General features: G+C 34.3%; 1 protein-coding gene across 1 annotated transcript; it reads right to left on the reverse strand.

Moving 5' to 3' along the window:
• Positions 1-458: 458 nt before the first annotated feature.
• Positions 459-22,954, reverse strand: LOC106672384 (voltage-dependent calcium channel gamma-2 subunit). Its single transcript, XM_014403768.2, has 5 exons — positions 22,691-22,954; positions 17,624-17,888; positions 8,855-8,932; positions 2,337-2,474; positions 459-1,586 (listed from the first exon to the last, which is right to left on the reverse strand). Exons 2-5 carry the CDS (start codon positions 17,886-17,888, stop codon positions 1,336-1,338), a joined length of 732 nt encoding a protein of 243 aa, XP_014259254.1. The 5' UTR covers positions 22,691-22,954; the 3' UTR covers positions 459-1,335.
• Between the last annotated feature and the right edge of the window lie 1,530 nt (positions 22,955-24,484).

Genomic DNA, 24,484 nt, shown 5'->3' on the forward strand with positions numbered 1-24,484 from the left:
TGATGTAGGTTTCAGAAAAACATTTGCTTTATCGTGCCCACGTTTCGATCTTTATTGAGAGAATCTTCAGGGCTCAAAGTGTTTGTCTTCTGTATAATTGTGCCATTGTGTTGAGATAGCTTCTTTCTTCTTTGTACTTTTATAACACTGATTAAACCAGATACATATTTCATTACTACTTGTATCGCAGAAGGTATTTGTTGTACTATTCTTATTAATTAATTACAATGTCAGTTACGACGTGTGACACATATTTTTTATTATAAACAAACCTAATGTTGGTTAAAAGTATTAGGTTTCTAAATGACTAACTTACTATTCCCATAATACTACCACCATTGATGATCGACTAAAATTCAATTAGGCATAAAATAAAAAATGGCACATCAAAACTTTATTATAAAGTAACATTTACATTTGAAATATATGTTAACTTAAAATCTTAAAATATATATGTGTACAAATATAAATATATATATGTAAATATATATTTACTTCTGCGTAATACATACATATGAGTTTTTTATTCCCATAACAATTATTGTATACGGTCTTTTATATACATTTATTAGGTGTATAACAATTAACAATAATGTCTTTTATAAATTACATTTATTTTTATCTAGTTTTTCGGCAATAAAGTTTATTTTTCTAAACAGTTACTAACTTTTAAAAAAATATCACAAATAAACAAAATCAGAGAGAGCAAGAGGAACTTGTACATTTTGTTGAATAATAGGGAATATATTTATTTATTTGTTTATTTTATTGCGCAACAATCCGCTTTATCCGAAAGTAAAAATATTAAAATATTCTATTCTATTTTATATAGTATATATAAAAGACTAAATAAAAACGTTCATCTCCACAGTAACTGAGATCACGGAATTTAAAAAAAATATATTTTTTGCTTGTGGCACCAAATTTAAACTTAAACGGTTTTGACTAGTTTTTGCCTAAAATTATGTTTTACAATTGAAGAGCTCAATCCACTTACATAATTTAAAAAATAATTGGTTATAGTATTGTATCAGTATTTTTGTTGAAGATTAATGTTGATTTTCCTTAGTATATATAAAAGTACAATGGACAGTATGACATTCAAAATTAATAGTTGTGATTTACGCAAATAATTTGAATGAAAGCTACAACGAAAAAATCTAGCAATGGTCATAATATGTAGCCCATTGTTACAAACTGAAAGCTTAAAACTAAGTTCTTATTTAATAAAAAATAAAAAATTAAAATAAAACGCTGCGAAGCACTTATATTAAGTCTTTTATTTATTTTTTATTATATTTTTTTTATTATTATTTTTCTTAAAGAACTTGCGTATTATCTTCCAATTATCGTCGGCTCGTCAGCCATAGCCATTTCTTCGGTCAGTGCTTTGTCACCTTTCCTTTTCTTCGAATAAACCAGAAAAGCAATGCTTGCGACGGCGTTAAAGGCGAAGACCAACCAGCCAAGGTAGAACGAATAACCGTAATAATACACGGCCCTCCTAGGATGCACGAAAGGCAAATGTGCTTTTTCGTAATAGATTGAATTGATGACCACCTCAAGCACGACGATTACAGATGCACCTAAAAACAACAGCGAAAAATACAGTACTAAAGTATTTTTTATGAGAGGCGTCGAAATTTACTAAAGTAAATAAAAAATGGTCTCTAATTTGGCAACGAGTTCTGTGCAGTCATTTAGGAATACATTCTGAGGGAAAGAGCCGATTATAATTATGTATGTATTGTAAATAAGTGTGTAAATCGAATTTCGAGGAAAATTGAATCAGCATTGAACCTGAGATAGCATCCTTTGAGTCAGGGGCATGGCCCGTAAATGCCTAACTCATAAGATAAACGTGGTGGACATAAGAGAGTTGCGGTTATATCAAATATCCAAAATGGTAGTGAAAAACTGATTTAATCTACGTGAATCGCTCTCTTCAATTCACTAAACCCAGCTCACATACTTAACATATTGGCAAGGAATATTATTTATCTCTATTTATTAATTATTTTTTCAATTATTTGAATAGTTTAATAGTAAAACGTCGCCTTTCAAAACAAAGATATTCTTTTGGGATCCCAATAATATTTCCGGAAATAAACCTTACCATTAAGGTTCTTGGCAAAACAATCGTCCTGCGTTCGTGCTATCTTAGGACATTAAGCCACATTTGATGCCTCGTTAGAAAAAGAAGGGAAGATTCGTCCTATATTTAAATATAACTTAGAAAATATAAAAACAAATTAGGAGCACTCGATTGTAATAAGTCCAGCGTCTGCCGCGAAAAAACTCGGCTATCAAGGCCTTAGAACAAAATTTATAATTACATGACAAGAAGTGAACTCCGGCCGCCAGCCGCTTGAACATATAACGAGGATTTCTGAAAGTGTAGATTGAGAAAAGAAAGCCCATCAGCATCAACAAAACGCTTACTACAGAAAAGAACATCTCGGTTCTCGTGTAATCTGTAACAAAAGTAAAAACAAAAAAAATTAAATATCCAAACATAAATAAAACAACCAAAGATAAACAACATTTTTACACTTTGAATTATCTAATTTATGATTGTTTTGGAAAAGCATTCTAAATAAATCATAATTCTTAGCTTCGTTACGAATTACTGGAGAATCTTTGGTGAATTCGACGAATATGTAAGCAAATCTAGATGGAATACAAGATCATTTCATTTTTTGAAAATGAAGGTTCTACTCACAGAGAGCACAGAGGCTTTTTTTCGGCGAGGCTTGGTTGGGTGTAGGAAACCTGCTGTATGTCTTATCGAGTGAGGAACTGCGATGACTGTTCAGCGAACAATTCGGCGACCTCATTTTCAGTAAAGACACTCCTATGTTCCATTCCGACCCTAAATTATGCACCTTCCCTCTAATTATTACAATCGCAGGTTCTTGATTTTATAATTGCTTCAGGCTAACTAAATCTTACTTAGCGATCGGTGAACATCGCAACGCCCCTCACGATTCTGTGAGTTCTCTTAATTCTGTGAGTATAACCATTACAATAAATAAATAAATGGTTTGAAAACAAATTAAATAAAATTTCGTATCTTCCAAGAACTCGTTAGCTTCGATTTCTAACTAAAATTGAAATAATTCCTGCATATAGGATGGCTTGATATCCCGAGGTATCGCAGATAAAGAACCATTTCTATATGTCCCTATAAAGCGTGGTAATTCATAAAGCGGATTCGGTCATCCGGGTCCTCAAAACTTTGCACATGTTATATAATCTAACTTATTAAACAAAACTTTGCTGTTGATTTTCAAAGAGCAGTATTTCGTTTTGGCTGTAAAAATACTTTGATTTAAGCCGCACATATATTACCTAATTTTATCGTGTAGTTTAAAATATACTCTAAATTTCTAAATCGAGCTTATACCGAACGCAAAGGTGGGGAGATGAGAATGTCAACACTCTTATAAGACATCTCAGTCACTCTATTCCGGTCCACGGGAAACGTACACAATTGTAAACCGTCCTCCTCGCATCAAAACACTTCTTAAAATAGGTTTGATACTGAGAGCTTTTTACCAGTGTCGCTCGTCTGGAAAATTTCATCCGCTCTTATTTTAAAAGTATCTGTAGAACAACGAAGAAAGCGTTTTTAGAACAAATTACTTTAGGCAAAGCAATTTATCTAGAGAACAAATACTATTTCGCCAATCGTACCAACTGTACGGCTGTGCTTTTTTACTCATTACCCAGCTTTCGATCTTATTTCCACGCCATATACAACTTGTTTCGTTTCACACATATTAATGAAAAGTCAGTGAACAGAAACTCGTTTAATTAATTATGCTTTCTCATGGGGAGTTGTGTTCAAATTAAAACAACTTTAATGTTTTGAAAAAATAACTGTATGTATTATTTATTATTTATCAAACCGAACCTTGATTCTTTATTTTTAGAAACATGAAAACTGCTTAAATATGTCGGGATTTTTGTAAGTATAAAACCGAAATATTTAGGCTCCACAAAAAAGAATTCTTTCCGCCTGATTTATTTCGCCTACTTCTTTTATCAAAACGGCTGGGATTATTAGCATAAATTTGAAGTATCTTTGCTAAGGAGCCCAAAGAATCCACCTAATAATGAACGGCTTTAAACACTGATAAATACGTTAACTTTATATCTTACGAGTTTCTCTAAGACACGTTGACCAGTCTGCAAATAATTGATGTTCATTCAGAGCCGGATTTGTAGGTTTAAAAACCATAATCGAAACAGGATGGTTTTAACAAGGCTGACCGAGAAGGACACCGCTACAGCTTCCATGCTAAAGAACAGCTAAAATATGTCGAAAACATAATCCAGTACATTGTAAAAATAACCGAACGTGAAAACAGACTACCGCACTTTGGTCCTGATTTATGTCCAAACTATTTTCTAAAATTTCAATTCTCTTGGAATTTATACAATTGAAAGAGAGTTTGGCAAGGCATACGACAATAACTGTAAATGTCATATCCAAAGAGACACAAATTAACTTCTTTAATGCTAGATCTAACCGTCACACAACGTTAAATTCTTTTCAACGAGCCGCTGTATATATTGCAGATATTTTAAATAAAATAGCATATCTTTTTCTAATATATATTTACATATTTTGCAAGGAAAATCTTACCTCGTACAAGTTATCATACAATAGTATAAGCATTAAAAACTGGCAAATCTCAAAAGTCTTGGTTTGCCTACAAATGGTAATAGTATAATGTTGTTGTTTTAAAAACAAGCACTTTGTAAACACCGCTCAAATGCCGGAAAGAATACATTGAAGGAAAAGAAATTGTCATTGTTTGGCTTCACCGCATTCTTCGTAGAAGATTCTTAGGACAACCTCCTTGCTATTCATAGGATTGTCCGGATCTATTCTAGACTAGGTCCCTAGTCGAACAATTATTCCCCCTAAATTTAGTTCGTTCATCGAGGATCAAACGATTATTATACGGTCAGTTAATCAATAATCACCTTTAATCCTCGTAAAAAGCGGGATATAAAATCGTTTCGGCAATTAATTAACATCTTCAGTTAACAGGGAGAAGGAAAGAATGAGACATCGACATTTACGACTTGCCCTACCACAATTACAGTTATACATTATCTTTTTATTATTGAACTTTCGGTCATACCTATTTAATTAATGACTTAGTGCCTAATTATTACTATTTTTCCTGCATCCTTTTACGGTACAAACTGGCCTGCTTTGTTTTGGTATTATTTGTTGACCATTTTTGTCATCATCATTTGCAAACCGAAAGACGTCTAGCTAATACCTTATTTTTTACCAAAATTGTATTAAAAATCTGAATTATCGACCATAAGTCTGTCCGTTTGGACATGTTGACCTTTAACAACTCAATGCTATTATTAACTTTAAAATATTGGCAGTGATAAATAATCATGTTAAAATTAGCTTTTTCAGGAACTCATCGATTAACGAACGCAAAAAATTATACAAAAGTCAATATAATTGTTAAAAAAATATATATATATTATATATAAAACACTTAAAAGGGACGCTACCAAGAATGCATGGTACATACAAGGAACTGAAGATAAATTTAGACCAGTTCTACGATATATAAATACAGTAAGCTCACCACTATACACAGACTAATTCTAAACCAATTAAATAAAAAATCTACTATACACGGGTGTTATAAAAAATCTCAAAAGAATTAAGATATTTGTTAAAACAAATAAAAAAATTATATTTTCTTGAGCATAGATATTAAATATATTTCCACTGCAATACCTACAAAAGAAGCAATACAATGTCTAAAAGATAAATGGGACATTAAAAAAAAATTAAAACCTACAAAGCCAAACCATTTTTGAGATACTAGAAAAATGTGCAACAAATTTGTACTCTGTATTTAATGATAAAATATTGTACAAAACCTGGCTTACTTGGGGACTTAGGTATCACTTGTTGTAACATCAATGTTTTAAACTACTGAACACCACAAAAGCAGTTCAATTCCTTAAAAAGTATGTAGACAACATAATTATTATTAAAAAGATACAGACACATTATTAGTTGACTTTAAGAAAGCCGTTGACCTATAGCAAAACCCTGTAAGTTCTGACCATATATTCTCCATGCACCTGTAGGATAACAGGTTAATGCCCTTTTAAAAAAATAGTAAGAAAAATATATAATTTAACAGGCATACCTTTTAACAAATGTAACTTAAAAACATTAAATAAAACATAATTATCCAAAAAAGTTGTAGAAAGAATTATAAGACAACAACAAAGAATTTTATTTAAACAATAAAAGAGAAAAAGAAAGAGAAAAATTGAACAAGAAGAAGTACTTAACTATTTATGCAGGATGAATATATGCAGAAGTTCTCAATGAAAAAATAATAAAAATGTGCAAAAAAGAAGAAATGTTTAAAAGTTTTACATAGTAATAAATATATGTACATGGGGCGTCGGTGGCCGAACGGTTAAGGGGTCGACACGATGCTCATCACTTTAAGATAAACGTCCCGACAAACGTACAAATTGGCTTCTTTTTTTTTCAAAAACACATTTTATCCTCCATAAGAAATCCTAAATGAAAAAGAAAAAAAATTGTTTATAAACTTAATTTAATTTAATGCCCTTAAAAAACATATGTAGGAGAAACAATATAATTTTTATAGAGAAAAGTAATATAAAAACTTAAACGAACACAAACAATGTAAAATAAAAGAATAGATAATACAGATTTAATCAGCCTATCTAATAGAACATGGCACAGATTTGGAGGATGTAAAAATACTAAAGGAACAACAATAATGTAAAATTATTAGAGTTAGAAAACATTTACATTAAAATATTACATTTACATTATTTTTATAATAAATAATGTATAGGCACGTAAGGTGACTACGGACATATATACTGGCGATTGTAGCTTCATATCACACTTTTCGATCTATCAGCTCCCAGACGGATCGTGGCAGAGTAGTGAAGTCTGTCCTGATCGAATACCATCCCGCCGATCGTGTTGCTGGGTGATTTCAACGCCCACAACCCCTTGTGGGGGCCTGAGCACACTGATGCTAGGATCAGAGATGTAGGGGACATCATAAATGAAGCAGAATTGATTCTCCTAAACACCCGCGCTAGTACACATATTTATAAAACTGAAAACCACTAAACGAAGCGCAATCGACTATACTGTCGATAGTATCACCGTCCCTGGTAACTCAATTCCGTTAGAGGTCTCCAACTTGAGTGACCATTTTCCAATACTGTTGAGGAGTTCCGTCCTCAGACATGTCAATCATACTCCCGCTACAAATCTAATAGAAGATTAGGCAGCGTGCAGACGTGCTCTCCAGACAGAATCACCTAGTCAGACCCGGTGACGCTGTACGAGCAATAAAGAACGCATCGAAAGAACGTTGGAAGTGTAGATGGGCCGGGTCGTCCGAGAAGTCCTTGCTTGTCAAGAGCGAGACTGACGGATGGCTCGCCGAGATTCTGAAACGCAAGGAGGGATCGTGCTCACTCGTTTGAGTATGCCCGATTGACACCCAGACACCTGCTTTTGGGGAAAATCCCGCACAGGTGTCCCGCTTGTAGAGAAATATTGCTCAATCTGACAGACTTGGTCGAGTGCTGCGCCTTGGCTCTTTACAGGGAGCGAGTAGACATGGCACCCGACAAAATGACAGTACTTCGGCATAAAAGTGGGTTGTTGGGTCCCCTATTCCGATTTTTAAGGGAAACAGGGGTGTTCCCCATGTAAATATTATAAATATCATATATAAATGAGTAGCTCTTCAGTGTTTATGTATGTATATATTTGTTTGTTTGTGTATATAGTCGGTTGTTTGTGGGAATGACCCCATCGGCGTCCAGAGTGCGTTGGAGGCTGATATGACTTCATTGTCGGTAGCTTCCCCCAAAAAATTGACAACAATGTAAAAACATATTAACAACGAACAAAAATAATTTTAACGCCCAATAAGAACATTAACATATATGTAAATAAAACAAAATAGTAATGAGTTAAAGGGTGAGACATTAGAAGAAAACTACTATTTTTTTTACTGTTAATTGATATAAGTGTTTTCAAGTTAAGGAACGAAATATTTCACTTTTGGTCGTAAGTTAATTATTATTACAAAATTTAATTTAAATCATTTAATTATTGATTTAATTTTTAATTGTTAAACTCATAATGATGTAAGCCTGTCTCCGACTTAATATGAGTTTGAATTAATGAGTTGAAAATAATGGTTAGCATTTGGGTAAAAATTTCGCACAAAACGTTCAGAGAACACGAGAAAATGAGATCAGGAATTCTTGAAGCAAGGCGCAACCTCCGGGACTTATCTTTCCCAGCCATGAACAAATGCTGGGGAGGAGAAGTTACTTCTAGCTCAGTCGAAAAATTCCAAGACAACCTAGATTGGGTTGCAGCCTGCAGTGGGCCGATGAGGATAGGTTTATGAAAAGAAAAAGAAACCAAACAGAATCGAAAGCACATAGTGATGAAGGAATGGACGAAATGCCCATACCTCAAAGACTAAGATTAATGGAAAATAAAGGAAACCATAGTCACGCTGGCCCCCAGCACACCCTAATCGCCTTAACCACCGAGCTCAAAATTAAGTATGCGATCAGCGAATCAACTTTTACTCAAGTACATCAGGCCACAGGGAAAGTAAATGCACTCACTGTGGAAAATGCTCAACTGAAAGGAGAAGTGAAAAGCCTTACATAATCCCTAGAAAATAATCCATCTATCCAAAATGAAAATAAAATCAACCACTCTGAAATCGTTAAGCGATAAATACAAATGTAGCAAACAAAATTAACTCACTTAGTATCGTTCTGTCCAAAGACGGGTCAGTTCTGATCTTGTCGTCAGAGGGGAACATCTCGTGTGACCTGCATATTTCTGCAACAAGAAACAATTCGTTAATTAGGTATTTCGTATTTCGAGGAAGAGAACAACACAAGAAAAAGACAATAAACACCGTTTTGGATCCAAGCGATCCAAGACTGGCCATCGGCCAACAGATCCTTCTTCTGGCACAAAACATTTATTTATCGCATAGCGCAAAGTAACTCTAAACTGACGTTTCGGAAGATATCTGCTGGCCTTTATATGGATAAATACAAGGTCTCATACCAGGCTTTTCCGCTTCCTGTATAAGTTGAATGCATTTATACACTGAAAGACAAAAAAAGGACACCCGTATTTTGTTGTTTGTTAAAAATTATATATATATATATATATATATATTCAAAATATATGTTAGTATACTTTTATTTTGTTCGTACTTGTTTGAGATTTGGTGAAGGGATATAATCGGATGGTGTTGTGCCGTTGGTCGTTGGGCTTATCCCTTTTCCTTTCTCGGCCCGAATTCGACGTGTTGTGCAGACACAACTCTCCGTTTGAAAAAAAAATGATATTCGCGATCGTGGTGGCGAATTTCACCGATTGTCGACATTTTTGGCGGACTCGAAGTAAAGGGTTCCCGTTTTTTCCCAGGCTCTTCTCACAACCGTCCTTTCCATATCTTCGTTCCCCCGCACTCCTCGATGCGACAAGAAGCTGTCTCCATTTTTTTTTTTTTTTTTTTTTTCGTTTCATTATTTATTTTGGTTACAAATACTTTCCACTTATACCCATTACCAGTATTTTTACCTTTATATTAATTACAGCATACCTATTTTAATGTCAGCCAAATTAAACGGCATCAGATATTCGTGAATTTTAATAAAAATTATTTAATTATGATGAAAGAAATTCACCAAAACACCAGAAAATCATTTAGTGACAGATTAAAATAGAACTCATTTATTGTATTTATGGCTCAGATTTGATGCTAAAAAAAGTTGAAGATTTTTTTACATCAAGAATTTGACTCTGTTGTGCATACAATACTAATCAAATGTTAGCTAAAATTGGCATCAATGGAACTCCTTTTAATCTTTTTAAATCATACCGTTCTCAGGATTTGATCTTGCTGTATACTATTATCAATTAAATGTGGTGTACCATAGGGTTTTAGGTCCTATCTTTTCCTTATTTGCATTAACGATCTTCACTTATGATGATGACACTACTGTTATTAATTCAGCAAAATGAGATTATTAACTACATTAACAAAGAATTTTTTAATATAAAATTATACAATAAAGATTGGCTTGATCAAAATTTTCAGATTTTAAATTTACAAAAATTAACGTTATGCCCTTTTCATTAAAACACATACCATATTTAAACAAACATAAAATTATTTTGCAATCTTCCTTTTGTAATTAAAGTAAAATACTTAAGCGTAATGCTGGACCGACATATAAAGTTTAATTTTTACATCGAAACATTGGTAACGAGAATCAGAAATCTTTTTTTACTAATTTCGAATTTTCTTAGAAACATTTTACCTTTATCTGCTCTAAAATTAGTTTATTTAGCATTAGCACAATCCACATTATGTTATGGTATTACGATGTGGGAATGAACTAGTAAGAATATAACCGCCCTAAAAGTCACTCAAAATTGATTAATAAAAATACTTTTAAATAAACCACGAATATAAAACACAAAGCTACTACGTAAGGAATTGAAAACAATTATTTGTAAAATGTTCATGTCTGTTTTAATATAAATTATTTCATAAATCCGTGAGCTTATATAACACAAGATAGAACTATTGCATGATTTACCAAAAATAAATACAACTAAATGCTATAATTTTTCTTATAACAGGGTACTAAAATATATGTACTGACATATAATTAATATCAGTAACTTCAGATAGTTGACGGGGCGCCCATCCACTGTAAGGTAAAGGGTAAAGGTTCTTCATATTTACAAATGGGTTTTATTTTTTTTATTTTTTCAAAAACACGGACACCCCAAGGGTTAATCTGCCCTCTTCTGTTGCGAACCCTTGTAAAAAATAATACTGATAAAAATAGAACTGTAGTAAATTACAAAAAAATATACAATCGTACATTCTTGTCTAAACAGATTAAGGTTCTTAGTCTTTTTTTAATTAAAATTTTTTTAATTTGCTTTATTATAATAAAACGACATAATTAATCGTACAACTCCTGCTATCCGACACAAGTATTTATTCTTATGAAAATCAGGGTGTAATGGAAGAACATCAAATTACTTTTATAATTATGTTCTCTAATTTTTTATTTTTGTTTTATTATTCGAGTTAGAATTTTAAAATCTGTATTATTTTTCGTATTTTCCATTATGGCGAAATAAAAATTTATTATTATTTCATTAATTATGCACGATTTTTCGAAATGAAAAATTTGTGTCACAGGCGGGAATTATAATAAAAATAATAATTATAAAACATTTTGCCAAACATTTAGTTTGACTCTGATGACGCAGAAATTGAAATTAAAATCCAGATAGACCTAAAAGTCCTAAACCTAAAGGTGTCATAACGAAGCGAGAAACCTCAACTTTGACCATCATGGCTTTGGAAACCTGGCCACCATATAAACCCTCATCGCTTCAATCCTTATAATGAAAGCTTGATCAGGCATCAAAAAAGCTCATAACTATAACATTCCTACCAGAGAAGAGGATCCTCTCTCAATTCAAAAATTTACAGGAAAATTCCCGCACTAGGGGTGGAAAAGTTATGCCCACGTTTTCTGCAACCACGCAAATTAAGATTACCACCTCACACGGCTCCAGATTGATTGTTTTTCAATACACTTCGGATCCGTCTCCCAAGTCATTTGGGATGACAGAGTGGGCAGTGTGCGTGTATAGACGACTTTTGGTGTTTTTACTTTGACAACTCTTGTTATTCCATCTTGACCGGTGGCAGTGGATTACTCGTCCTCGTGGCCAATGTAGCGGTGGCGCGTTATCGTCTCGTAGTAGGACCAGCGTCCCTTCTTCGATTTTGGTTTCGGGGTTTGTCCACTTCCCTCTCTGTTGTAAATTGTGCAGATAATCCCTTCTCCATTTCTTCGAGAGGCGTTGTGTACATTGCTTTAAAAATTCCCATCAGGAGAGCCTTGTACTGGGAATCTCTGTAATGGCCCATTCCAGCTTGAAGCATAGAAGAGCGCCTATAAGAAAATGTCCTGGTGTAAGAATGTCGAAGTTATCTGGATCAGAAGATAGCGGATGTGATGGACGGAAATTGAGAAGGGCTTCTATTCGACTAGCGATCGTACTCAGTTCCTCAAATGTAAGCGGATGTTGATCTAAAACTCGCGTAAGGTAACTTTTAAATGCCTTTATACCCGCTTCCCAAAGTCCGCCGAAATGAGGCGCATGTGGGGGGTTAAATGACCATTGGATTTCTCTTTTGTTGAGATGGTTGACGCAGCGATCCTGGACTTGTTGACTATTCCACCATGTATGAAGTTCTTTAAGTTGGCGGTGGGCACCCACGAAGTTGGTTCCGTTATCCGAAAAAAGCATTTTGGTAGACCGCGTCGTGCAAGGAAACGATCTAAACAAGCCAAGAAAGCGTCGCTGGACAAATCGGAGACCACTTCACAATGGACTGCCTTGGTGCTCATACAGACAAATAGATAAATATATGCTTTTACTATTACAGCCTTTCTTCGTTTTGACTCTCGTATGTAAAATGGGCCTGCGAAGTCAACCCCGACGTTGATGAAAGCACTTCCTTGTCCAAATCGTGTCGACGGTAGTTCTCCCATGTATGGTGTGTATCCTTTCACACGTAGTTTATGACAGCGAAGACATTTATGAACTCGAGTCCTAATCTAACGTCTGGCACATATTATCCAATATCGTTGACGTATGATGGCGTGTAGCAATTGCGGTCCGGCGTGTAAGTTCACTTCGTGAAGGTGGTCGACAAGCAGTTCCACCAAATGGCCTCGACGAGGCAAAAAGATAGGGTTTTGAGCGTTTTCTGTTAAGGGTGCGTTGTTTAAACGTCCGCCCACCCTAAGAATACCCTGGGAATCATAGAAAGGTGATAAGGATTTTAATTTTGAAAAAGCGGTGCTTGCGGAGAAATGTTGTTTTTGAACTGCAATGATAATGGATTGCGTAGCGGTTCGAATTTCATGAAGTGTCAAATAAGAGGATTTTACCTTAGTCGTTATCTTACAATTCCGTATAAATCTTTGACAATAGGCTATGATGTGTGTTAGTTTTTCATATGACGATGTTTTATTAATGAGTTCTAGAATGTCAACATTACCAGTGGCCACCACCATTATCTGTGGCCATAAAAAGTTTCTCTACTTTTATCTCTGGAAGATCAGCCACTTCAGAACAGTTTTCCAACGCGCTACTGGCCATGTTTCTGGGGGTTGTCGTAGCCACTGTGGTCCATCCCACCACATTTCAGCGGAGAGTAGTCTGCTCGGTAAACATCCTCGGGATGCAATATCAGCTGCATTACTCTCTGTGGATACGTATAAGATAAGGCAAGTCTTGGATGAGAGCGATGCGGTTTGCAACAAAGGTATTGAGGCGGTAAACAGGTAGATGGATCCAGGAAAGAATTGTTGTCGAGTCGGTCAACAAGTAGGTACATCGCGTGATGATGCGGTTCAGAAAGGGATTAAGAGTTTCCAATGACCTAACAAGTAACAAAGTCGCACACAATTCCAATCTCGGGATACTTTGCACTTTGAGGGGAGCTAATTTTGTTTTTTCAAAGATTAAGATTGTGCGGATTTTCCCGGTACAATCCTCAATTCGTAAGTATACGACTGCGGCGTAACCATCACTTGAAGCGTCTGCGAAACCCACGATATCGATGTATCGGGGTTCAGTTGGAAAAATGCACCTTGATATGGTCACATTTCCAAGTGCAGGCAATTCCTCAAAGAATGCCGACCATTCTTGGGTGAGTTTATGTGGAATCGTTTCATCCCACTCGAAGTTCAACTTCCACAAGTGTTGTAGGATAGTTTTTGCCTTAAATACTACGGGCGCCAAATACCCCAGTGGATCATAAATGCGGGCAATCATGGACATTATTCCGCGTTTGGTAAAGATAAGGGAACGTGATTGGATTTTGTATGATAAACAATCCTTGATAGATCCCACTGCAGTCCCAGTACCTTGGTAATGGAATCTTCCTAATAACGGTCTAAGTTTCTAAGTTCTTACTGTAATTATTTAATCTAATAAATAAGTCTTTAAAAACGAAGGTCTTAAAGTTCAACATTTAACTGGCGCAATCGTAACGGACATTGATTCCCGGAAACAGAGGATATGTTCCCGCGATCTACAAACGAACTGAAAAAAGTTAAGAGTATTTGGTGTAGCCCAGCAGGAGTATTGCAAGTAAGACGACAAAACTAAACAGCAAGATTTGTACAGTTTACCTCGGATTAAGTTACAGTTTTTAGCATAGGTTTACAAGACCATATAGACCGATTACGGCAAGTTTTCCAGTCCCATTGAACATTTCTCAGTGACACTAGCGTGAAATACAACATTTTTCTACAGCAAACTGCAATTGGTTTATAAAGCCAGTGAGACGGATGTGAATTTTACAGTTGATATGACTCCACAGATAGAAATCGACAATCTGACAAACGACGTGGCCACTCGGAGAGGGTGGGTTCCCATAACTTTGTCGACGAACAAGTTTCTCACATAAACTGATGTTGGGCTGTAATTACGTGCTGAACAAAAATATTTTCGGAACAATATCATTTTCCTGCATAAGGCATCACGTCACGTCTATGTGACAATCACGCTAGCGCAGATGAGAAATATACACCTGGATGAAGCTGCAGATTTTGAGTTGGTTAATAAAACCACTTGATTTCTGCAATAGATCAAAATACAGAGTCATTTTTCAATGTTAGAATTTAAAGATTGATGAAAGGAGATATGAATAGCAGATAATGTTATAAGCTTCGTTTATTGACGTTCGTCTCATTAGCTGCTGCTTATCCTCAAAGATAGGAACGAGTAGTCATGAGAGTTACCCAAAAGAAAAAAAAAGGGAGATACGTCTTGTTTAAGAGTGACAATCAAGACAAATGATATTTCGGCCACGGTGTGGCAACGTGCCCACAATCCGACGATTGATTCTGAAAGGGCGCTAAACTTCATAAAAACATTGACTTAAAACACAAAACGAACATTTTTTTTAACGTCTAAACAATGGTGGTAATTTACAAATTATTGTTTTGTACAAATAACTAAAAATATTGAAAATAAAGAATACAAGTGCAGGGTACAGTGTAAATTGGCTAGACTGGCGTTAATTTCACTGGTTAATACCGGGAGAGTGAATGTTTACTATTCTGTGAATTCACTGCAACATATCAACATAGGTATTCTTCCCCCAATACCTGCTGCTGCTACTTTATTCTAGGCTTTTGATTTGACCTTGTTAATACCATTTACATAATTTCACAAGACATTTGTTATTTCGTAAAAAAAAGGTGAACTAATAAATGGAACACTGATTTTTAATTCACTGAATTTCTGAAATCTATCTGCCTGCCTCTCGCTCTCTCTCTCTCTCTCTCTCTCCTCTCCCTCTCTCCCTCTCCCTCTCCCTCTCTCTCTCNTTTCCAAATTTTGGGGAAATAACCATACATTAATATGTAATTAATTATTTTGGTAAAGTGTATTAAGCTTTTATTAGAAATGTTTTTTATGAATTTATGGCTTACACCATCTATACCTGGGGACTTATTATTTTTTAGTTTGACAATAACATTTTTGAGTTCACTGGGACAGGTTAATTTGCAATTAACTTGCAATTGTAACACATAAATACTCACCTCCAATAAAGATTCTGTTACAGTTTCACATAATTTGCAAAATCGCTTACACATGCTTTAATCCTTGCTACGCCAATTGGTAATCGAGATTGAAGAAACTAAATCTAAGTACATTGTTTTTATCCTTAACAAAAAAAATCTCCCTCCTCTATTCAATAATCTTCCTAATCTCGATGAGAACCACGTACAATACTGTTACTCAACAAACTCCTTACATGGACTCCCCATAGAAAACTCAAAAGTAAACATTTAAATACATACCAGATTCAGAATGCTAAAAAGACTACTTGGAAAGCGATCTAAACTTACATTAGCAAACAAAACCAGATTACACATTGCCCTGCTAGCTCCCTTATTAACGAACTAGAATTGTATGGAACCGCTAAGTGCTTCAGTCTTAGAGAAACAGAGTCCAAATTGTACAGTCTAAAATTCTCAGAACAATAGTTAATGTTCCCTTGTATGTCCTTTTGACACTTTGACAATACATGAATGCTTTTCTAACGTCGCATGTAGGTATTTCGAGTTTAATCTAACTAACGCCATTTAGTCTTCGGTTTTCGCAAACTATTGAAAAAATCAATGCATTTTAACGAAATAGTAAAGAGATAATTCCAAATAATCAATTATAGTTAAAATTAAATAAATAATAATAAATAAGCCATCTCCTAGTTATCAGTTTCTCTCTGGTCATATCAGACACCTAAGAAGAAAATTTAGATAAATAGTATTGGAAAATATTTTTTATTCGCCGGAATGAAGACCATTTTAAAATTATGCTTTTACCACTTTATGACTTTAGAATTTTCCTTGCAAATCATAAAGATTATTTGTACTTATAACTTTTAAAACCTGAAACATAAACTAACAAATTCAACACGGAAGAATGATTTGTTGATTTCTTGGAAGGTTTTACACTGTATTTGCATTTTTTTTACCGTGTCTACACTACGAAAAGCAAAAATATTTTCCAAAATACCTTTTTTAAATAAATATTGTTAAAATCTTTCAGTTATAAACAAATGAATAAAAACATTCTTTAGAAATTAAAGATGTACATCGATTGTAGTTTGACTGTTTGAGGCAAAATCCAGAGGAATAACACATATCATGCATTCCTTTGTTTCATATAAATTCCGTTGAAACCGGAAACCTGAAGAATTTTTCAATATCCTCAATATGCTTGTAATGAAATTCTGAGGTTTGCGTGAGAGAAGTCCAAACGTAAATAGAATTAATAACCAAATTACATCTCATGAAATAAATTATTTGTAGACAAATGTGCCTTGAGTTAGACTGTCAATCGAGTGCGTAAACATTAACGCAACAGGAGAGAGGTGTGAGTAAGAAAGTTTCTTCCGTTAGCTCGTTTTGTAATGAACTAATTTGGCGAAAGCCGGATAGTACAGGAAAACATATCCCAGAAAAATATTTCCTTTTTAGCTTTATAGTTTTACGATAAGTGATTATATATTTTTTTGCTAACAGATTTCTGGAGAATTTAAAAACAGTGAGGATAAGCGGACCATCTACATTGACGGGCAAACTATAGACAATATTCTGTTATAATTGGTGAAGGCCGTTTAAATGCTATCGACATAAAGAAAATTGATCCTTCATCTTTTGTATTGAATTGGGGTGTTATATTAGTACACTAGTCTTTTTTATATTTTACTTTTTTCTTGTGCGATTGGTGCAGGCAATGCCAATTATGTCGAAATGTGAAGCAAGCACGTTTAAGTTCACAGAAAATAAGTCTTTCACAACGATGTTAATCTTTCGTTATAGTAGGCTAGGCTCTCATATACACCTTCACACACATACACACACACACACACACACACTATTGGCTTACCGATAGGCTTAGCTGTTTGGTTTTTTTTCCCGACCCTGCATATCCTGAAGAGTCCGGATCGACTTCGGAGGAAAAACCGTTGAGTTTCGTTTATGAAAATGCCGTAACTCTGATCTTGAGCAGCGACGGTGAACCAGCCCTGCGTATTGACCGCAATCACCCAAATCAGGGTGGCAGCTCCGACTAGACAGGTGCAGAAAAATAAAAGCCTCCTTTCCACGAGGAGTGCCTTCGCCTTGTCAGCCACGTTCGGCTGTTCTACCATCTGAAACATAATAACTACAATAACTCATCATTTCTTTAAATTACACTTCTGTTAGATTTTGTCTTTTATCTGACAATGAACTACAAATTTGTGCGATATGAAAAATGACCCCCCCCCCTACTACATCATAAATACCACACAGCGTTAACTTTGAAAACTGTCTACAACTAAACGTTTAATATGAATTGATGACATGCCAGGTTTAGAAATGAAAACACGTCTGGCTAAGATGTTAAAATGCGTACTGCCCACCGTTGTCCGCTCCGGGCGTTAAACTTCGTTGGATATAAACCAAAAGTCATTTTATCATATAAACCGGACCGCATATAAGGGTTGACGACGCATTCAAATGGTCCGCTTGTTCTCCCTGCTGTGATTGAACACATATCATTTTATAAATTATTTTGCATCTATTTTTTATCTATTTTTATGAATAATAATACCCCCCCCAATCGTAAGAGTGATAAACGTTAATATTCAATAAAATATAATTTCTGGCTGAGCAGTCGGCTGTCTTAAAATGGAACGGGCAAATGAGCTTATTATAATAACCAACGAAAAAATAAAATTTGCTATCATGACTGACAGCCAGGTCAAATTCGATGCTCTCATGGACCAAAATAATAGAGCTTAATTGATAGAACAAATCATATCCAGAATAAGGAGCAATTGAAGGATGGGATCGGAGAGTGCTTTGATCTGAGTCAAGGAGCGTGTTAGACTTTATGGAAATGAGGAGGCAGAAAGAGGTTTCAAACGATGCTCTCAGCAAGCTTCCCAGAACATATGTAAAAAATAATATACTAAAGCCATTAAAAAATGGGAAAAGGATTAAGAAAACACATGTGAAAAATTCTTCCTCGCTATTCGTCAGCACTAATTACAAGAATTTCATCAAGTTGACAACGATAATATCGGGTCATGGACCATGCATGGGTTATTTTTACGAAACGAAAGTCCTGTTCCCTACTGCATGTGTGACGACGTCCCCTACAGGCCCAAACCCTAACTATAATATAATTAAATTACTAATTGAAAAATCAATAATAATTTATAAATTGTACTTCTAATTAACATAATCAATATACTTATTACTTTAAGGAACATGTAGGAATAAATTCCTCGATCCAGGGTGTATTGGGTCGTGAAAAAAAATCATTTGAACAAAATAATATACGGCTGTATTTCCTATAGTAGAGAAAATCATTATTTTGTAAAAACATTATTTCTTTTTCTGGCAGACATGTAGTACACTTAAATAAACATTAGATACAGCAAGAAGGAATAACAAATTCGCCGCGATACATACTTTATTATGTTAAATTTTTTTTCTTTTTTCTTTTTTTTCATTTTCCTTAGCAATTTACATTTTTTTTAACTTTTTTAGACAAAGATTCAATTATTAAACTTTAATAAACGAGAAACTTTGATTAATATATAAAAATACATACAAATCAAGTTATATAAGAAGTGGGCGGAATTTTTTGCCTGTCAGTGTATACTAACTATTAACTTTAGTAAAAATGGTCTTATACAAACCCCAAGTTAATTTTGCCTAGAAATCGTGTGATGTTCACATTTTCGTTTATTGTACATCTTCCATTGCTTGAACCACTGCTTAGGGGATGTGACAGCTTTGTAGGTTTCTGGTTGAATTGACAGGGTCTTTATGGAAGCAAAGGATGGCAGTATCATCCGGATAGATAGAAAGGATCATTTCCGGAAGAGTAGGAATGTATGTATGTAGTAGGAATAAATAGCTATATATACCATATATATATATATAATATACTCCCTTGTAGTACCGATGTATATGTGCGATACCCGGCTGTTACAGTGTGGCCATTTATGACTTGAAATATATGTCGGATAGGTAGGATGTTAGAATCAGGTAGTAAAAGGGAGGACTTTTTTAAGCTTCCAGAGGAGACCTGATTGTTATACCCGATCGAAGTCTTGATTCACATCTACGATTACACTGGAGGAGCACTCCTTCTGCTCAAGAGCTGTAGCGATGATGTCTAAAAGGCGATGGCACTGCTGAACAGTGGAACGAGATCGTCTGAACCCAAACTGATGGTCAGGGATAAGGTTATAAGAATGAAGGATGGGGAGAATGTGTTTAAGCAGTTTTTCTAGATATCTCCATACAAATATAACCAGAAAAAAAACTACAGGCCATCTTATTACCGTTAGTTCTAATTAGACTTAATGAATTTTAATTTAATTCCATTAATTATTCTTCTTATGCAAGGTCTTGGTTGAGGTGAAAAAGTTATCGTTACGAGCACGATTCGAACCCTCGACCTTCGGCTAGAGTAATCCCGCTCGTGACGCTAACTTTTTCATCTCATCCAAGACCTCACATAATAAGAATAATTAATTGAAAGAAGTAATTTGGTCAATTAGACCACTAAACATAAAAGGATTAATTAATGTTACTGACTTTAATTACTATTACTTAATATTATTAAAGGCAAGTTAGCTGTTCGTATCTACTCTACTCTTAACTTTGTTTTTGTATAGAATTAAGATTTTTTAAGGAGTCCTTATAAAAACTTCGTCGTTTATCAAAGGTGTGCTTTTGAAACGTTGATTGCTTCGCTCATTAAGAAGCTGGGTTTTGAAAAGGATTTGGCGTAACCATGACTACAAGTTGGGCGATACGAGCACTGGATCATGGCAAATTGCATAACTTATGCCGCTGTTCACGTTGCCGCCCAGTTGGTCCCCGGGCAAGAGGAAATGCCAAAAGGCAGGAATTTGGCCGGTAAATAAATACCAGTAGCATAGTGAGTAACAATTGTCCTGTCGCTTTTATAGAAATTGGCACCGTTCGTCCGCCCGGCCGATAACTTTCAAACCCATGACCTCGATATGTATTGTTCTAACATCTTCCCTGTGACTTTGGTTTTATTTAGATGGAGCTAAGCGGCTAACGGCGATACTTTTAAAATAGAGAAAATTGAGTGGGATTGACCTAGAAATAACTTTATAGCGTTCAGCACTTGTGTTTTTAACAAAATAATTTGATTTTTTTTAAAACTATAGATAATTAACAGATAAATCCTACTTAATCCACGCAACGTTTGAATTCTGATCAATTCAAGAGCAGTGTCAGTGGCAGCAATTTCTAAGAGCATAAGAAAACTATAAATTCCTCATCTACCGGTGGCCTGTCCCTTTGGCGGCCCGATCTCTTCTCTCTTAGTCTAATACAATTCTCAATCTCGATACCTCTGGATAGTTATGGATATATAGCTCGTTTCAGGTAAATGTACATTTCGCGCCACGTACCACTAACTTTGTTCATCTTCAACCAGTGCAACGTCATCGGCTATGTTTTCGCTGGCTATTACTATCAGATATGCCAAAATACAAGATAAATAAACTCGCTGATATTTCATAAAAACTATATTATCTTATCTTGATAATATTGTTATTTATTATTGTTTAGGTAAATTCAAATTAAAGTAAACTTATTCATTCATTTTGAAGTTACGTAAACAATAATTATATAATGAGGTTCCAACGCAAAGAGGTGCAAAATTTAAAAGAAATATTTAATATTGTTATTCTTATTCTATTCTATAGGTTGTTACTAAAATTTATTTTTTATGTTGATCCACTCTATTCCACAGACGGAGGCAACCAAAAATATTTTTGGTTGTCTCGTTCTGTTGAACATTGAGGCTCAAGATAAAAAATAAATAATATTCAATATAATTTCACAACATATGTACATTTGATAATTACACAAGTTCCGCCTTAAATACACACGCGACAAGTGCTTATTGTAACGAAAGAAACAAATAAAATATAAATAGTTGGTTTATAAATATGAAAAAAATATTTGTTTTTTTAAATCCAATTTTATAATGTACAATATATTTTTTAATTTCTCATGCATGAAAAACTCCAGTGCAATAGTTGTCAACATTTTTTCGAAGTACGGCTTTTCCATTTTTCCCTAGTACCTTTTTTGTATTATGACTTACGAGAATCGAAATATCAGTTTAAATTTAAATTGTCGAAATCACACTCACTGTTTACAATCTGAAAGCATTTTTTGTAAGGGTGATATACGTCGTAGGTCATGCTCGGACTGAAATACCAATCCTAGAAAAAAAGCAGTTTAAAATATGTAAATACTTCTTCAATAAAGGCGTTTTTATGTACATCTATGTTTCAGGAAGATCTTGTGAGAAGAAAATTTTGTAATTTAAGAATATGATTCGAAGGTAAGATTTTTAATAGTTTTTACAATGGTTTTACCAGTTCAATCTAAGAAATATTTTTCAGTTGTTATATGATGAGAATGACGAAAATAAGATTTTTTACCAGGCAAAATACATGTAAAAAATTAAATACATTTAAATAAAATTTAAACACGTTTCAAAAAGATTTTCTGTGTAGGAAATTGCTTATTTTTATAAATTTGATATGGAATTAAAATTGTTAAGCGTTAATATAACGTATAATATTAAGTTTAAAAAAATTAAAATAAACGAGTTAAGAATCAAGATTTAAAACTTTTTCAAAGCCTTTGATTGCTTTTAAGTTTTAGCTTTTAATAAGAAACAATAATTTTTGTATCATGCTTTTAAGTAATCAAACAAACCCTTTTATCTGGACACGCTTAATGTATTAATGACACAATTAATGAATAAAAAAGATGAGTTAAAAACCATATTGCAATTTATAATTCGCATGTTTAAGGTCACATACATAGTATGTCATTCACAGGAATTGTGGTAAATCTGAACACCAATATAAAACATCATTCTTTTAATAACGCTAACCTCTTTTTACTGTGCTGCAGTATTGATTATTTCAAAGTCAATTCGCACGCACTCATGTTTGAATAAAGGTCTTGTTCACAAAAACCCAAGGTATTTTGATTAAACGAATTTTGAACTCTTAAGTATGAAATGAAGTCACTATGTTTACTGTTGTTCGTTCTTTGCTGTGATATACTTTTCAATTGTCTTATATGCTTTGGCTTGCCGAAAGGGAACAAAACCGGGCCCGGATTCAAGAAACAGACTGGAAGTAGCGAAGTACGAAGACTGGGAAAGAAGAGAAAGATGAGAGGGGAGAAGAGTGGAGGGAGCAACCAACGCGCCGCCGTGCCATTGTTTAGCCAGATTAGCTTTTCTCAAGATATATCTTCATTTTTATTCAATTAAATAGTAAATAAAAAGGCATCCCTGCTTAAGGAAAAACGTAAAAAAAACCTTGAAACATTACACACATCTTTCTTCCATGTCCTTTCAAAGAAAGTAAAAAATCTTGGACACTCCTGTAGATAATTATCTGAGATCACCCCTAGTGACTCGCCATTATCGCTGGTTTTGTTTATCAGACGCGTTTTGGCATTTCGCCATCGTCACTGGCTAATATGTGTGCTATTTTTCCAATCGTTGCAAAGGTTTGTAAAATGCGAAAGGGATGAGTCGTTGTGTGAAAGGGGTGAGTCCTTGTCTTCAGATGTATTAAGGATCAAGTATTAGTTATTTCCTATTTGTTCCTGTCGTAAGACAGTTTTCACCACTTTTTACGTTATGAAGTGTTTTTAAAGGGGGAAAACAACCTACGTGAAATGTATCGATCAATGGGTTAAATATTCTGTGTTTGCGTACTTACTCTTCAGCGTTTATAGTGGTTTAGTGCGGTGTGTGTGCAGGAACAAGATTGTTAATTTTCATTGCGTAATGACCTTAATATATCGACTATGTTTTATCCTTTATCTTGCTTAAAGAAGAAAAATTTTTAAATGTTAATTTTAATTTATGGATGAAGAGGGGATATGTGAGTCCCGAAATATATTCGATATATGCAAGAGAGCTATTGTGTTATTGTTCCAAATTTTTAAGAACTAGATCACTGATTATATGAACAACTTTAAGAAAACAAAATGGAACCTTCTACAATATTTCGACTTTTATGTTTTATATATATTTGTTTCTGTCGATTAGGTTAGACTAGTATTATTTTGTTGTAGAGGTTTTCCTATGGTATTTTTATCCTTAATGCGTTTAATTCCTAATATTATTACGTGTAAGGCCTATATATAAGGCTTCCACTTTTAATAGTCCCATTATTTTTTAAATTATTAATTCGTTTATTAATTCATTTCTACGTTTTGAATTAAAAAACTATGTTTTAATAACTATGCGGTCGTTGGTTGTTGGTTGCGCATTTGCTGTTTACAAAGATCGATGGTTTTTAAAATATCGTTACCCAGATTGTTAGTTAGTTCGATATAATTAATATCAGACTTCAATATTATAATTTCAAAATAAAAATGAAAAGGATACCCTCCAGCAATAAAAGTAGCCACACTCAAAATACTTCTCATCTATGTTAAAATGTTAACTACCATCCGTCTTTGCTCCTTTAATGGCAATCACCAAGCCATCTCTCTTTAATAAAAGTGTATCTTTCGCGGTGTCCACTCGTCTTCAGTTTCCTATCCTTTTCCCTCTACTCCTACCCCAGCAACACAAAACAACACCATTCCTACTCCCTCAGAAGATATCACAGCCTACTGGATTCTTTGTCAATCTTTTCAAGCCTATAATTACGCCCTTTAA

This window comes from Cimex lectularius, unplaced genomic scaffold (assembly GCF_000648675.2).
Source record: "Cimex lectularius strain Harlan isolate CLEC.00 unplaced genomic scaffold, Clec_2.1 scaffold222, whole genome shotgun sequence".
Classification (NCBI taxonomy): domain Eukaryota; kingdom Metazoa; phylum Arthropoda; class Insecta; order Hemiptera; family Cimicidae; genus Cimex; species Cimex lectularius.

Coding starts and splice junctions, on each gene's coding strand:
- LOC106672384 (XM_014403768.2), bottom strand. CDS start 17,888: ATGGTAGAACAGCCGAACGTGGCTGACAAGGCGAAGGCACTCCTCGTG. Junction 2,475..8,854: donor TTTGGACAGAACGATACTAA/GTGAGTTAATTT, acceptor CTTTTGTTACAG/ATTACACGAGAACCGAGATG. Junction 1,587..2,336: donor CGGAGTTCACTTCTTGTCAT/GTAATTATAAAT, acceptor TGTTGTTTTTAG/GTGCATCTGTAATCGTCGTG.